General features: G+C 39.7%; 1 protein-coding gene across 2 annotated transcripts in view; it reads right to left on the bottom strand.

Moving 5' to 3' along the window:
- The window catches only part of CDH11 (cadherin 11), a 107,033-nt gene that overhangs the window by 32,782 nt on the left and 56,020 nt on the right, over positions 1 to 18,231 (bottom strand). For both annotated transcript variants that reach the window (XM_083626584.1, XM_083626585.1), the window contains exon 3: positions 2,327 to 2,737. In XM_083626584.1, the coding sequence (XP_083482710.1) occupies positions 2,327 to 2,554 (228 nt within the window). In that variant the 5' untranslated portion in view covers positions 2,555 to 2,737. The remainder of the gene's footprint in view (positions 1 to 2,326; positions 2,738 to 18,231) is intronic.

The raw sequence follows: 18,231 nt of genomic DNA, 5'->3' as shown, positions 1-18,231 counted from the left end.
GCCTCTGATACTGGAGATAATACTGCTATTGTGATCAGGAGTCACTGATAGCATTACCCTTCATGTTTTTTCTTCTTCTCCTAATCCCTGTATTTGGAAGTTTTTAATGTTTGGTGTTTCATTATGTTTTTATACATGTTGGAAGCTGCCCAGAGTAGCTGGGGCAACCCACACAGATGAGTGGGGTATAAATAATAAAATTATTACTGTCATCATTACTATTATTATTACTACTACTATTACTACTATTATTATTTGAAGATGCTTTTTATCAACACACTGACTTGTACATATTAATGAAATTTCTGGGGTTCCTAGATTTCTTTTGCCCATATATTGTAAATTTATTGGGCTGAAACCAGATATGTACTCAGAGTTTATTTGTTTCCAGAAACTGATTTTCTGTAGCATGGGCAGAGTCTGATAACCCAATGTGTCTTTGTATGGCCCCCTTGGGACTCTTCCTAGGCTACACCTTCTCCTCGGCCTCTTCCTTGTCTGGATGCAGGATAGAGGTGTGTGTGTGTGTGTGTGTGAGAGAGAGAGAGAGAGAGAGAGAGAGAGAGAGAGAGAGAGAGAGAGGTGTAAAACCTTAACCCTTAGCCCACCACTGCCATGTGGCCTCAGAAAGATTTGCCCAGAAGGGAATCCTAGGCTGAAAAAAGGTTCTACACTCCTATTCTATGATGCTTCTGGGCATCTCTGTCATGGATATAACGAACAAGTAATTTTAAATAGCCTGAAGAAAGAATTCACAAAGTGAATTAAGGATTAGTTTAAAATGTACTTGGGATTTTTTTTTGGGGGGGGGGCAATGTGGAAAGTAAAACCGATTATTAGTTGTTGAGATTAAGAGGAAAAAGCAGAGTATCTTTTATGAAAGGTTTTATATTCATCAGATACTTTTCTTAATCTGAACTTTTAAAAAAATGAGGTATGTGAAGCATGGGGCTGCAACAAATGAACCACCCATTGGCTTCCACCTCATTTCCAATTTCTCAGCTACTTAATGCCCATTGTGATATTTTAATGAATGGCACTAAAGCAATTAAAGTATAAAATGAAATCGGAGCCCCACTTGCCTTCCTTCACTTTCATAATGCTTATAGGCATTGGCTCTGTGAATTGATATGAAAAAGTAATGTATAAGACTGAGAACCATCTTCGCTTCCTCAAATGTTCAAGCTGGTACAATAGTGAAGAATTGTCACTCAGTGTGGTTAATCCGTTCCTGCTGTTTAATGCTGGTGCAGGACCTTTGATGTAAGCAGGGCAGCACTTTTTAAGGTACATTCTGTTATAACTTGGAAAAATAGGTTGCATTCTGGGTAAGAGGAAATGCAGGCTGCAACCCAAGTATGAACACAGTTTTCTTCTATCAAGGATGACTTTTTAAAGTCTGGTTCTACTGCTTTTGTGATAGAGAAGTCATCTGAGTGCTCTGTCATGTGAGTTGCCACACAAATGTTGATCATCCATCATGCTCATACACACGAAGAACCTTCCCCTGGAAAGGGGAATACAGACAAGCAGAGAAAGACTGAGGAGGGACTATCACTCAATGGTGATATCACTCATGCAGAAGGTTCTAGGTTCAATCCAGGGGTAAATTTCAGTTAATTTCCGTTTCTCTCATTTTTTCAGCTGAAATGCATCAATAGGCATATTTAAATTTAAAAAGGCCTTACAAAGATTTGTCACCATTTTAACACACACATTTCCAAACAGGGGTGCCAACTTGAATAAAATATGCAGATAATTGATGACATGACACAGTGCATGCATATGATTTGAAAGGCAATGCTCATCAACTTTGGGGGCCCCGCACCCTCAAATATTTTATTGGGGGGGCCAAAGACCACTCAAACCGCAGGAATTGGCTCTTATGTTGCCAAATATGTACATTTTTGTATGTAGTTTTGCCAAATATACACCGTTTTGCAAGCAATTTTACTTGCTATGATGCACTTCTGCATGTTACTTTCACCAATATATGCATTTTTGTGTACTCTTTCCTCTAATGGATGCATTATTTGGTTAGAGGACTGCATTACAAAATACAAAGACGTGCACATTTCAAAACATAGCTCTGTCTCTGGAGAACATGGTCCTTGCGAGGGCATCAGAGGGACTCTTTGATGCAAGGCTGGCCCAGCTATGAGGCAAGGTGAGGCAACTGCCTCAGGTGGCAGAATATATAGGGGCAGCAGATATTGGGAACTGACATCCAACAACATCTGGAGGACCACAGATTTATAGAACTGCAGCTTAATAGTTCCTAAAGAGGTAAAATGCAACAACTGATAAAGAATAAAGGCTTTCTTACCCTTCCCACTAAAACAGGATCAGGTCCCGTATACTCCTCTATTACAAAGAACTGGTTCCATACCCATCCTCTTTTTGAACGGTGGAGAACTTGCCCTTCCTTTCCTTTTTCATGATGACCGTGGAGTGATGGCCTGAAATGATTCAATTTCCCAATCTCTATTGCAAGGCTGAAGCACAGCATTCCCAGGCAGATAAGGGTAGCATGTAAACAGTTGTCCACCTTCATTTTTGGTTAATGTATAGGCACCAGAGTATCCACAAATCTAACACTTCTTCTCACAGGGCCACCAGAAGAGTAAAAAGGAATAATATAATCCTCTTGAAATTTCAGGTGTACTTTTCCATAAATGAGATGTAAACACTCCTTAAGCGCATCACTTTAATTCTGGATAGATTCCCAAATTATTTCCTAGAGGGTGGAAAGAGAGAAAAAGAAAGAGGGTGAGAAATGCAGGCTAATTTCCCCCACTGTGTCAATTATAAGTTAATTATAATTTCGAATATGTCATGTGAAGCAAGTTAGCATGGCCAATGTGTCATACATTACAATGACATTCCTCTGTTTGGAGTGTTGCCTGGTTCAGAGCTGTTTTAAAGATAAAGAGCCTTAAGAAAGGAGAGATAGACTCTTGCAGATGCCCATTAACTGTTAGCAAACTAAGCTAACACAAAGTAACCTGGTCATCCTCTTCCTTACTATGGTGAGATGCATTGCATATCTATTTAAATTACAGTAATTATTTCTCAGTGTGCATATATACATACATATTAAGATGCATGATTTTATGCACATCTATGCCTTCTTTTTTGATGATGTATATCCTCTCTCTTTTTCGATTGCAAGATAATAAATGAAATCGGATAGAATAGGAAAATAATATTATATATTATATATTATAATGAAATATATTATAATACTTGCAGGTATGCATTCTAATTATAATGAATGATTTCTTTCCCTGTACTAGACTCACCGGGTTATTAGAAACATTTATAGTTAGTTTCATGATTATTGAAGAATGGAGTTTGCTTCTGTTTTTGTTTGTTTTTTCTACTAAGAGTGTAGAAAGCTGCCACAGAAAACTGTCCAACCATTGGTCCATCTATCTCATTGTTTACTCTGATTGGCAATGGTTCTCCAAGGATTCAGGCAGAAACCTTTCACAGCCCTACCTGGACACACCAAGGATTGATGCTGGGACCTTTTGCAAGCAAGGCAGATGCTATTGTCTGTATCAAATGTGCATGACCTAATGTCAGCATTTGCTTTCACCACTTCTCAGTACCTTTTCAAAATGCAAGCATCCAGAGTTAAGGCTGCAGAACCATGATATCAACTCACCAAGTAGAGTGCATAGAAAGTCATATATATATGCATATTTATAACACATAGAAGCAAGCAAAGCCAAATATCAACCCACTACTGCCCTTTCCACTTTCACCAGATAACTTTCCAACAAGAATAAAACATTAGCACCCACCCTTTACTGAGTTGCTTTTCACTTCAGTCACACACTCAGCATGTAAAACCCAAATATCAAAGAATGTGACTGGATGACAATACATAGCTGGTGAACTACAGTCAATTTGGTTGAGCACAAGAGAAGGCATTCTCCTTACATGATCCACATGAGAAAAGTAACTAAATAGGACTATATTGGGGAAGGTCCACATCAAAACTCCCCCAAGTTTCCTCCAGCCACCACAAGGGAGTATTTCAGGGCATGTGAAAGTACATACAAAGGGAAGGTTTGGGTGTTCTGCTTCATTATCTTTGTTTGATTGGGGAGAGATATAAGAGGAAATTAAAAGAAGACAAATGAAACGTACAAGTGAATTTTCTTCCACAGACCATTAATTTTAAATGATGCCGTCAACAAATGGGCTTAAGAAAATCATCAAATATTTCCAATAACTGCCAAGATGTAGTATAACTTTATTACTGGGATTATTATGTAATTACCAAGAAACTCTTTAGAATAATAGAAAAGATGTGTGGATATATGAAAGTGTTTACTATCAGTTGTTCAGGCATGAAGAACCAAACACAAAACATTAACCACATATCTAAGCCATTATCCTTAATTTACTAATTAGGGCTTAATGTGGTAATTGCCTGCAATCCCTTTCTTTGTAAATCTCTCTCTGTTGGGTAAGGAATGGGCCAGAATCTTTTCAAGTCCTGTTGTATCTGGTCTTGTTGACATGACAACAGTACCCTAGGGTTTCTTTCTAGCATGCAACACAGAGGTTTTCAGTCTGGAGAAAGCACACGGGGGTTATTTTCAGCTGACCTACAGAGAAGTGCAATTCCTGTCGGTTTACCTCACCAACTATCTGGGTTTTGCAAACATTCCTAACAAATACCTGGGCTTGAAAACACACCTTATGGAAGCATAGAAAGTTGCCTTACTCAGAGTTTGCCCACTCATCCAGCTAGCCCAGGATATTCTGTACTTAATAGAGGTATGGATGCTGAAAGAAACTTAATTTTTGTGAATTCTAAAACTAGCTGAGCTGATCCACACTTTCTGGAATAATGGGCACATTAGAAATTAGTTATCCACCGGCTTGAACACATCTATGATGTTCTAGTGCACCTTTATGCTCATTCATATATATATATTGGAAAAATGCATAATTTGTATGTATTTAAGTAAGAATTTTCATCCTGGTTTGTTTAAGCATATTCATGGAGAAACAGAACAGGCTTATGAACAGAAGCATGGCATGTGACACTGACCTGAAAAGAAAATGATTCGGCTTTATCTAACTGGAATGGCTTTCCAGGGTTTCAAACAGGTTTCCTTCCCATCCCGACTTTGAGATGACTCTGGAACCTTTACAAGCTCTATCACTGAGCTGTATCCCTTTCAACAGCAGGTTTATGTAGTAGGAGCTGGACCTGGTCCAATTAGACTTATAAACATCTAGGGACAGAAGCATGTGGATATATGTTTTCATCAAAAGACATGACCTATAGTTCAATGGACCATGGATGAGCATTGCAATCCAGATTTCATGTGTAGAAATCTGACCTGATGCATGGATCCTTCTTGCAGGATTGACACAACGATGTTTCAGTGGGAGTATTTGCCTGTACTAGGAAAACATTTTTCTATTGTTGTTGTTTTTGTTTGTTACTATGTTACGTATTTTTGTTTTTTTTATATTCTAAGCTACCTTGTGATCCTTGGATGAAGGATTGTATGGAAATTTAAACAACAACAAATATCAGTTAAGTGATTGGATTGTATCTTAAAACAATCGATGCATAAATTATTCTAAGTTGTGGAGAGCTGATTGCTACTATAGAAGTAGGATCCAGCTGAAATACTGATCAAATGTGTGGTTGAAGAGCATGCAACTAACTTGAATGAACTTTCCTTTGTTCCTAAGAGCTCAGGGTGGCTTTTTAAAACTGAACATACACAATAAATGGTAAAAGAAATATTAACATATAAACTGTCAAGGTTAAATCCCCTAAAACTCTTTGCAAAATCTTTTCCTGTTTCCTTCCTATTCAATAAATATCTTTCCCCCCATGTTTCATATGTTCCATCTTAAATTTCCGTAGAGGGGGTGGAAATTATAACAAATGAATCACAGACAAAAACCCAAAGAGGCAAGTGGGATTATTATTTGATGACAAGGCTAGAGTCTAGGAAACCACGTCTGACCAATGGTATTCAAGCATGCTCTCTATATAGCAAATATAATCCCAGTAGGACAAAACAGTTTCCAGTGACTGCCTTTATTTCAAACACCATGTACTGAAGCTCAATAGACTAAACAATCCCTTAGATTTGTCTAACCACCATGTCTGCATGATACATTAAAATAGCAGCTGTTCTGTGGGGATATGTATTTAACAAGACAGATTTCTAGAGTGTGCTATATAATGACATTATGATGGATAGCGTAATTCTGAGACAGTTTGCAGAAATAAGGGAAGTGGGATTTTCTGGCAAACAGACAGAACAAATAACTGAACCTCGTATGTAGCTGGATAAATAACTGAGTGGGAAGTGCACAGAAGACGCAGACCTTCTTCTTCATGCTTATTGGGTTTGTAGCAATGGAAGGTTGCCAGACCTCCATTTAGATATTTTGGCTGCCCATAAAATTGTTACACAGCTGGATGGCCATTCCTTTGATAGTCAAAATGCTGGTGAGAAGCTCAGAACACCCTGGTAATGTATTTTGCTGTGTTTGAATAAAATATCCACTAGAGAATTGATGGGAAACCATTGACCCTCCAATGACTACCATCATCCCCAAGCACGCTGGCTTGCCCTCATGACTGAAGGGACCGAGGCTGCATGATGTGTGTACAATGTACGCACACTGCAGAGAATGCTGACATCACTTGCGCATGCTGCAAGGTAGTGCTGGCGTGCCCTGCGGCATGCACGACTGACATCAGCACTCCCCATGACATGCATGCATGGCTGCCACAGAATTTTGAGGGAACCCAATTCCTTCCTTGAAAATGGGGGAGGCTTGGGCCCCTGTCCCCCCAAGGCACCCCTGATCATCCCTGACCACTTGTCATATGTAATGGGGCTTATGGCAATGCCAGACTTTGGGGTTTAAAATTTCAGCAGCACCCTGAACAACACCAAAATTTGGTGTCCCTCCGCCTCTCGTCTTCCATTGTTCATCATTGTTGCCCTCTTGACTCGGCACCCAGTGCAGGCAAACCTGTCATACTCCCTAAATCCACCTCTGCTGATGGGAGTTGGAGACCAGTAACATCTGGAGGTTCACCACCTCTACACTAAGACTTTGGGGAAGTGGCACCTCATCTCAGGGATGGAAACATGGGTGGGTGTGTGGGTGTGGGTGGGTGGGTGAGAGAGAGGGTGGTGGTGGTAAAAAGCCATAAAGCAGTTTGGAAGAGGCAGAAAGTGGCAGAAAGTGAATGGTGAATTGGCTGAAGGCAAAAGTTACCTAGAGGATTCAGAGAGTCTAGGGATCTAACACTGGGTAGTTTACCTCCTGCTTGTAAGAACACCTGCAGTTTTACACTACTGTTTTTCACCACACTTGTGCATTTTAAAATAATTATTACAAAAACGTTTCCAGTGTTCTCCACCAAAGAATATCCAGCCTGGTAGCACTGCCTTTCGAACTCCCCAACAGTGTGTGAAATGGGAAGCATGCAACAATACAGCATAGTATGGGTGGGAAACTGCAGGTCTAATGGCCAAATACAGTCTTTCAGGTCTCACTATCTGATCCTCAGAACTCTTCTCTGGCCATACCCCTCTCCCCAAGCCACTCCCTCTCCCCAGTCCTTCTTCACACATATGTTGTTTTTGCCTGTCTGGAATGTATCTTTAAACTATGATAATGCCTCTTGCTTGTCTGGCTGGAGGATAGAAATTAGCTTACTGTAGAGAGGTAAAATTTACATTCATTGCTCTGCCCACTTTTGCCTCTTGCCCCATCAACCGCAGGTATTCCCTTGGCCCCCACTGAAAGCTTGCCCAGAAATGAATGTAGCCCTTAAACTGAAAAAGAGGGAGATGGGTTGAGGAATGGGAACGGTAAGTGATAATAGTTCAGAGAGAGAATTTTTCCAGGATTGGTTTGTAGACCATATCAACATGGTCCCCTGTAGCTGTCATTAATGAGCTCTTTCTAGAGCTCTCAGAGTGTGTGATTTCAAAAGCAATACATTTACTGCAGTACAATCTTAAATTCTGAAGTAAACCTGGCTGAGTTAAATGGAGCTTACTCCCAGGAAAATGGGTGGAGAATTGCAGCTTTACAATGTAATCCTATGAATCCTATTCATTGGGTGGCATTCCTACTCAGAATAGACACATTGAAATTAATGTATATGACTAACTTAATGTTCACTTATTTCAGTGAGTCCAATGGGTTACTTACTTCCCAGGTAAGTGTGTGCAGAACTGCAATGTAAGTGAATTAATTAAAAGCAGATGTTGCTGAATACTGAGGATCTCATCCAGATATATATTTTAAATATATTCAACAGTGCCTAGATAAACGACACTATTCCACTGAAGCTCACTGCACTTCAGCATAAATCGTTGTCTTTGTTCCTATCATCTGTCTCAGCGAACTGAAATATTATGGAAAGGTGTTTAAGTACGCTTACCTCCCGCTGAGAATTTTCATGAGATAAAGTAAAAACTGTGGCTTCAATCAGCTTAGCTATTACCAGATTTACATTTCCCTGCTAATTTAAGAATTATTTTACACTTCAAGCAACCTCAGCTTGCATGGAGGCTATATCTACTTACCCAGTGAACTCAGTGTGGCTTGATTCTGAGAAGACATATAAAAAAATAAATGGTTGTGACTAAGTTGCTCAAGTATGTAGTTAGCTGAAGTCATTATGGGGAATCAGTGGCACTCCAGCTTCCATCATTCCTGGCAACTGGCCATGCTGGCTGAGGCTGATGGGAGCTAGGTGTTCAACAACACCTGGAGGGACATAGGTTCCCCCCTCTTTTTAAAAATAAACCTTCAGTAACAGATTAAGGACACTTTGGGGGCTGTTTCTATTGTGTTTCACATGAGAAAACACAATATGGCACTAATGTGTTAATGGGTTTTTGTTACCTTGTTTTTGCATAGAAGCTCTCTTCTGTGGCCTAATAACCTGAAGTTTCCTATCTCCAGTTTCTAATGGATACTTTAAATGCAGGTTGTTTGAGCTGGGAATATGTGTGCCTATCTGTCTGTAGTGTGTGTGCATGTGTATTTGCCTATTCCTCCCACCCTGTCCACTGCTGCCCCCTCTGCCTCCCAATCTGCTTCAGAAGTGAAAGCAGTATGGAGGGCTGTAGGAGAAAGGGAAAATATGTAAAAAGCAACCTCCTTCCCTTATTCATTAACAGAAATGGCTATGAGAATTATAGTGATGTTAGTAGTGATGTAATCCCATTGATTATCAGAAAAGAATCATGACAACTATAGTCTGTTAAGGGAACTGTAGGTCTGCAAGGGGGAAACTATAGTTCCAGGATTCTTGAGGGGAAAGTCATATGCTTTATATGTGCATTGAGTCCTCTTTAAACGTATGGTGTGGCTCTGAATTGTACATAAAATGTCGGGGGGGGGTGTTGTGGAGTGAGACTGTTACATGAAAAGTCATTTCTTAACTCTGTAGCTGGGGCTTGACGAAAGACCAATTGAGCAAGATGGATTCAAGGCAGGGGGAGAATTAAGTGGGTTAGCACAAAGAAGCAAAAAGGGAATTGACTGGATGGAGTGCATGACCCAAATTTTCAGTTTATCCCGTGCTACTATGGGTAGCTAGAAATCAAAGCAAACACGTCCATGAAATAACTGAAATGTGGAAAATCAAGCATTTGAGTGCCCAAGAGTCACACCCTACCTGCTGCTTAGAGCTTCTCCTAACAACAGGGTGCTCTTTGCTGCTTCAGACCACAATATAATTGTGTGAGTCTAATACGCTCTGCATAAACCTCTGTACGTAAATCTTTGAAGGGATTAGAGTCTTATTCTTTTAATACTCTCCCTTTTACCTTGGAGATCTCTTGGGGCAGCTTTAAAAATTACATTCTGTGCGAAGTTATGAATGAAAATTTTAATCCCTTGCATTTAAGAATTATCTCTCTTGGCTTGGTATTGGATAAACATTTAAATCTGGTAAACTCCAACTGTTCCTAAAAATAGCTTTTCATACTGTAGTTGCTTTCTCCCTGTGGCCGGTTGGATATTTTGTATATAGAACTGATAGAATAAAGGCTGATTTGAAGAAAGTAAAGTGGTACCTCTGGTTATGAATGCTTCTGGTTATGAACGCTTCAGGTTACGAGCTCCGCTAACCCGGAAGTCGCTGCTCCTGGTTGCAAACTTTGCCCCAGGATGCGAACAGAAATCACATGCCAGAGCTGCATGCACAGCGGGAGACCCTATTAGCAAAAGCGCGCCTAAGGATATGAATGGTTTCAGCTTAAGAACGGAACTCCAGAATGAATTAAGTTCGTAACCAGAGGTATCACTGTACTAAGCTTCCAAATATGAGAAGCATCTTGCAAACGATGTCTATGAGTACCAACTAGGGCTGCCAACTAATGAAGAATGTTTTGTTGCTTAATTGCCAGCCTACTGACCAGTCTTTAACGATTGATTGATTGATTGATTGATTGATGGATTAAGTACTTAGTTAAATGCAAATGTATTTGCATATTAACAAACCCTCAATATATACTCTTTAGAAATACCGGAGAAAGTGTGGAGAGCTTAATTTGAAAAACAAAATTTATCATTTGCTGTGAGACTACTTTTACTATTGTCTTTTAAATTCTTATTCCAGTAGCACCTCAAAAACCCCTGAAAACCCCTATCTCATAATTTTACTATCTACTTAGCTTAAAATTTCCCTCCACCAATCAACCAAACATTCGGTTGATTTGTATGCTGGTCAAACTAATTAAAGATTAGAAACTGCCCAGGTTCTATCCAAGTTTCACATATGTCTTTGAAAATTCCAGAGGGTCACTGGATGGTTTCAAACTCAATGAACCAGGCTGGAGTGCAGTGCGTTCTGAGTGCTTGAGTTCTATCCCTCTTTCCCTGCTCTTACCAGACTACAAATCCCAGTAAGGTATCTTTCTGTGTACCATAAGGGAGATGGAGAGAACTGAAGAAGCATAGAGGGAGAGAACAGAGTGATTTTCTCACTTGCAAGAGTAGCAGATCTGTGGCAAGCAAGCAAGGAAGGCTATGTGGTTGTAGGGGTTGAGTGCGTGTGCATAAATCCAGAGGATACACTGTGGTTTGTGACAGGCACCTCTGCCTGGCCCCACCTATTTACAAAAGTCTATATTATTTGCCCAGTATTTCTACCCTAATACAAAAGCTATGTCTTTTGTCCTGTGTTTCAATTTAAATTGTAATATTTTACTTTCTAAATTTGCATTTACGCATATTAACAGTTTAAAAGAGGTGTCATAGAAATTCTTTTTCCCTGGTTTTGGTTTCATTTTCAAGCACGCACAGTGTCTAGTGAAGGCACAATTTGAAAGTACAAACAAACTGAATGATTTCAAAATAGGAGATAGATAGAGAGAGAGAGAGAGAGACTAAAAGGATTGGGAAATGAAAAATGGTTGCAAACTGAGTTTTACATTCTTCAACTGCCCTGGGGAGATACACTTGAGATAAATGTGACATAGACTGTCTATTTTTAAGCACACACTCAGCAGGAATAGGAAAACAACCAGCATAAGAAAAGGAGTCTTACTAAGGAACACAATGATTGATAGTATCATTTGACATAATGACTATGCTCTTGGAGGAGTTTACTTTAAATAATAATTGTATACTTGTGCGACTTGGAGCTAAGTGGAAAATTCATAATTTACCGTATGCTCAAAATCCAATATCGCCCTAGCCTTTGCCCATTCCAATAGCCTTTTTTCTATTATATAAGTGAGTGGTTGTAGATGGGGCCCTGAGGGAGAAATAACCTAAGTCGAGAAGCTGCCAATTATTATATGTCGCATTCACATTATAAGCCAGGTTTGAGTGCTTTTCATTTACAAGAGGGCTTGTGTGTAAGGAGGTTAAAATTAACCTTAGACCTTTTCATTTTGTTTGCAGGTTTATGCAGAAAAAAGTCTATAAAAAATTTCCAGCCCCAATAGCAGCCTAATTTCAACATGCAACAGAATTTGCATGCTTTAGATCTAAACTAGTACAGAGCAAAAGGAGGCAGACTTTGCTTTCATATATATATATATATATATATATATATATATATATATATATATATATATATAAATTTTCTTCCAGTAGCACCTTAAAGACCACCTGAGTTAGTTCTTGGTATGAGCTTTCGTGTGCATGCACACTTCTTCAGATACACAGTGTATCTGAAGAAGTGTGCATGCACACGAAAGCTCATACCAAGAACTAACTTAGTTGGTCTTTAAGGTGCTACTGGAAGAATTTTTTTTTTTGTTTTGACTATGGCAGACCAACACGGCTACCTATCTGTAAATATATATATATATATATATATATATATATATATATATATATATGTATGTATACACACACACACACACACACACACACACACATACTGTTCAGAGGCATTTCTTCATTTATTTTCATTTGGAACATTTATTTTTAATTTTGTTTCAGAATTAGAATGAGACCAATGGGGCAGGGCGGGGGGGGGGGGGACACAAGAAGCGATGGAGGAAAAAAATGTGTGTGTGCAAGCATATCAGACATATACAGTGGTACCTCGGGTTACAGAAGCTTCGGGTTACAGATGCTTCGGATTACAGACGCTTCAGGTTACAGACTCCGCTAACCCAGAAATAGTACCTCTGGTTAAGAACTTTGCTTCAGGATGAGAACAGAAATCACACAGCAGCGGTGCGGCAGCAGCAGGAGGCCCAATTAGCTAAAGTGGTGCTTCAGGTTAAGAACAGTTTCAGGTTAAGAACAGACCTCCAGAATGAATTAAGTTCTTAACCCGTGGTACCACTGTATAACCTTCCTAATCATAGCCTTTTCAACAAAGTCTTTTAAAGGGAGCTTGTTATTTTTATCCCATTCGTCATCTATATTGGATTTGAAATTGTTTTCATTAATTATATATGTATATCACTTCTAGCTGTTTCATTGGAAATGATTCATAAACAAGAATAAACAAATAATCAAATGGAACAGACACATAACTGCCACTGACCCTGGGGCTTGTTGGTGGTTCCTTTTTCGAATGAAATTTCTAACTCACTTTTGCTTTCCAATGGAGATGCTCAGAAGGGCTAACAAAGCAGCTAAAAAAAAAGCCAATAATCTTATCATTAAAAACAAATGAATAGATACCACAATACAGCACAAAAGCGTTAAAAATAGCATTAGCAAAGATTCAAAAGAGACAGAATTTACAAAGAAATAACCTCACAGAGCAAAAGAATCTAGGGTTGGAAAAAGGAACTTTTGGGGTCCATGATTTAATGTTTATGCAAACATATATAGGGTGAACAGCCATTAAGACTGGAAAAGAAAATAGGAAGAGAGAAACCCAAACTGTAAGATATTTGTCTGTTTTTCATAGAATTAATAGCTTATTGTCTTCAGAATACTAATAAACAAGATGATGATCTAACCACTGGTTTCTGAAATTGGTTGACATGGACCCCTTAGGATGAATAGGGCTGGGCTGGGGTTTGAAAAGGGCCCAGGATGGAAAATACATTTGTGAGAGACAGAGGTAAAGGTAAAGGTAAAGGGACCCCTGACCATTGGGTCAAGTCGTGACCGACTCTGGGGTTGCAGCGCTCATCTCGCTTTATTGGCCGAGGGAGCCGGCGTACAGCTTCCGGGTCATGTGGCCAGCATGACTAAGCCGCTTCTGGAGAACCAGAGCAGCGCACGGAAACGCCGTTTACCTTCCCACTGGAGCGGTACCTATTTATCTACTTGCACTTTGACGTGCTTTCGAACTGCTAGGTTGGCAGGAGCAGGGACCAAGCAACGGGTGCTCACCCCGTCGCGGGGATTCAAACCGCCGACCTTCTGATCGGGAAGTCCTAGGCTCTGTGGTTTAACCTACACTTTAATTAGGAACTGTGATCTTCAGAAATAAAGGCTATGTGCATGGTACAGAGTGTTCCCACTCCCAGTGAGGAACCTTCACAATACAAAACTATTCTCTTCTTCTTTACACATGGTAATTTTTAGTAATGAAGATTGGTGACTGAAAAACGTTGATTACATATTGGTCTTTCTTGACTTTATTTCACTTACATTCCTAAGAATTTGGGTTGGCGCTGATGACAACTTTATAAGCTCAATAAGGGGTCAATGAACACAGAAATCTTGGAAACCCCCAACCCCTACTTCTTGAGGCCAGAAATTACAGGCTGCAGCTGAATCCCCTGACTTGGAACTGACTGTCTTGATCAAAAGGTGCCGAAAGTCTGTTAAAAAAACCCCAAAGATTTTGTATTAATTGAATAGTACCAAAGGTATCCTGCAGATTTGAATTAGGAGCAGTTTCATTCACTGAATGGGCTAGAGCATCGCTTTGCATAATTGGGATCTGCAAACTCTGCTTTTCAATTGCTTCTGGAGTAATTATGTAATAGGAGAGGTTGCTGCCATTCTGAGTCCTGACCCCCTTTTTTCCAAGATAACCATAAAGAAACAGCAGTTAAACTATACAGAACTATCTTTCACAGTTTCTGCTGTGAAAATTGTTCAAGGGGCAAGAGCCTCTATGCATCTCCCATTTTCTCTGTGCTGTACAGCAACAGTCCTTTATACTATGTAGTCCCTTGTACTACAGGAACTGAGAAAACTTTTTCAGTCCACATTCTTTTCTGGGCAACCTTCCAAGGGTCTCATATCAGTGGTGGGCAAGATCAGAGCCTAAAGTAGGTGAAGCAATGAATGCAAATATTGTCTCTGTACAGTAATAAATAATAATAATAATAATAATAATAATAATAATAATAATAATAATTTATTTATACCCAGCCCATGTGGCTGGGTTTTCCAAGCCACTCTGGGCAGCTCCCAACAGAATATAAATATAAATATTAATAATAAGTGATAAAACATCAAACATTATAAGCTTCCCTAAACAGGGCTGCCTTCAGATGTCTTGTAAAAGTCAGATTATTTCCTTGACATCTGATGGGAGGGTGTTCCACAGGGCGGGCACCACTATTGAGAAGGCCCTCTGCCTGGTACCTGTAACTTTGATTCTCACAGTGAGGGAACCGCTAGAAGGCCCTCAGCGCTGGACCTCAATGTCTGGGCAGAACGATGGGGGTGGAGACACTCCTTCAGGTATACTGGGGTGGGGCCGTTTAGGGATTTAAAGGTCAGCACCAACACTTTGAATTGTGCTCAGAAACATTTCTAGTTTCTACACACACTCATACACCTCTCTCTAGCCTTCATCCTAACAAGCAAGAGGCATTATCTGAGCATATTATTATGACACATTCCAGCCAACCAAAAGAAAAGAAAAGAAAAGAAAACATTCAAGGAGGGTCTGAAGTAGTGCCAGAGAGTGGTATGATCGAGGGAGAGGATGTGTGGCATATGGAGAGTTTCAAGGATCATTTAAAGAGGCCTCACTCATGGACAAGGTGGCAACAAAAGACTGGAGAGGAATGCTACACACCATGGACACCATTTAGTTAGCATGAAGCACTTTTAAATCACTTGATCACCATGAGAGGGGATTAAGCGCATGCTTAAATCTCCCATTAACCATACCCCATGGGTTTAGATATGAAACAGCTAGATACTGGCAATGTCATGCTATAAAGAAAAAAAACCCACATGCATCATTTTCATATGTGTGAAAATGTGCCAAGATTGCTAAAGTAAACACATGCAGAATGTTTACCTATTAAGTGCAGATTAATTAAACTCTGTGAGAATTAATTGGTTCTCCACAGTCAGGTTAGGCAACCTTTTAAAGATCACACAGCTTGCACATTTTGGATTTTGAAAAGTGCAGCTCTCCTCATCAGCCAAAGCAAAGATACGATTATGATGATCACCCTCTTTGGAGGAAGCTAATTCTATAGGAGGGGAGCATATGTTTGCAAAGGTTACAAACAAAAGCGAGCAACTGAAGGTGTCTAGTGATATTATAACTGTTTGACTGTTTTGTTTTGTTTCTAGACATCTGCTGAAGAAGAGTGCTGTTTGATCCATGGGTCTTTCTTGTGACAATCAGAAGGTGTCATCCAAAATATAATGCTGTTATACAAAACTATGGTGTGACCACATTTGGAAAACTACAGTATATACAGATCTGGTTGCCGTACCTCAGAAAAGATATCGTAGAGTTGGAAAAGGTTCAGTAAAGGGCAACCAAAATGACTGAGGTGGTGGAGCAACCCCCTTGTAAAGAAAGGTTGCCACATTTGGGATTTATTGGTTTAGAGAAAAGCTGAGAAAGAGACAACATGGTAAAAGTTTCTAAAGTATGCATAGCATGGAGAAAGAGGATAGAGATTATTTTGCCCCTCCCTCTCTCATTACAGCAGAACTCGTGGACATTCAATGAAGCTGAATTTTGGAAGATTCAAGACAGATAAAAGAAAGTACTTGTTCATGAAGTGCATCGTTAAACTGTGGAACTTAAATCCACAGGGGGCAATGATGGCCACCAACTTAGATGGCTTTAAAAGAGGATTGGTCAAATGCATGCAGGAGAAAGCTAACAATGGCAACTAGCTATATTGGCTATGCTTTGCCTCCACAATTGGGGGAAGTCATGTACTGAATAGCAGTTGCTGAAGAGTACAGAAGGAACTAGTGTTCCTTTTGTCAGATGCTGTTCGAAAGTTCCCCACAGGCATCTATGTTGGCCACTAGATGGAGCTTTCCTTATGTTTTTATGAAATATATTTGATAATTCCCTTTGTCCTTTGACCTTTCCCCTAAGGACCTCAAGAAAACATTATTTTTATTTAAATATGAAGTGCACTTTCATAAAGAATATTGCAAGGTGGCATACAACTTAAAAACACAAAAAATAACAACAAAATAATGTAAAAGCTAATTGGCAAAGAATCTCAAGTTTGAAAGGCTTGTCTGAATAATGCACCTTGCAGTAGACATCGAAAAACAAGTGGATATGACTCCCGTTGAACCTCTATTGGCAAGAAGTTCCACAGGGCATGGCTCATCACACTAAAGGCTTGGTCCTTCGTGAAGGCCAGCCAAACCTCAGGAGAAGGGGGATCACCAAAAGTGCCCCATCCAAAGATCTCAGCAGTTAAGGTGGATCATAAGAAATCAGATGATCATATAATTATATAGCTGGGATGTAGCATAATACAGGATGCAAGAATCACAACTATGCAATTCTTGAAAGTTAACCATCCAACCTTCTCAAAAAACATCAACAACTTCCAATGAAGGAGAGTCCACCACCTTCCGACATGGTCCTCTTCAACTGTCAAAGAGCTCTAGCAAGTTCATCCTAATGTTTTCTCTGAATCTCCTTGTTGTAATTTTAATCCATTAGTTTGCTTTCTACTCCCTGGAGCAGCAGCTCTAAGTCTTCTCTTCTTCAGGCTAAACACACCAACTTCCTCAACTGTTTCCCATAAAACTTGTTTCCCATAAAACTTTATCATCCTGGTTGTTCTCTCGTCTGCACATGTTCCAGCCTTCTTTAACTGTGGTGCCCACAGAACTGGACACAGAACTCAGAACTGATGCCTTTCATTGTACTGAATTTGCAGTTGTGGAAACAATTATTCAGAAATTGGCTTATAGCTAGACCAAAATATGTCAACCCAGAACAGAAATATTGTTTTTCTGGGCCCAGTGCAAACCTATAAACACAGCTTTGCTCTTAAAAACATCCAATAACCTCATTGTTGTTTTGAAAAAAAAATGGATAATTGCTTGGCTTCCTTTTTGCTTTATTGAATGTGCATTGTTGAAGTGCCTGGCTGGAAAGGCCATACTACATATTTTGCTCAATGCACAGTGTGCTGTTACATCTCATTTTTATTTTGATTTTTTATTAAATATGTATAATTCCCTATACCCAAGGGTCTCATTTTTTTTCTTAATTATTTCAGAGATATTTGATGTGGCCAAGCCATATGTTGTGGACAACAAATCCCATTGGCCGCCAGCTAACAGTCAGCAGCCAAGGGTTATGGGTGTGGGATTCTACAACATTTGGAGGGTGTGTCACACTGACTGCCTCTGCCTTAAGTACAAATGTGGACGGACAGTTGTTATAGAGACTTCAGTGCACAGTGGCATGAGACTTGTCCCTTATCTCCTGACCTGTGACATGCCAACAATCTTGCCACCCATAAAGCTCCAAGGAACGTTTTTACTAACCCTGGTAGCCATGATGGTGGCCATTTGGTGGTGATGGCTGTG

The sequence above is a fragment of the Podarcis filfolensis genome (assembly GCF_964270895.1).
Source record: "Podarcis filfolensis genome assembly, chromosome: 8".
NCBI lineage: Eukaryota > Metazoa > Chordata > Lepidosauria > Squamata > Lacertidae > Podarcis > Podarcis filfolensis.
Note: the sequence above shows the minus strand (reverse complement) of the source record. Positions and strands in the feature narration are given on the sequence as shown.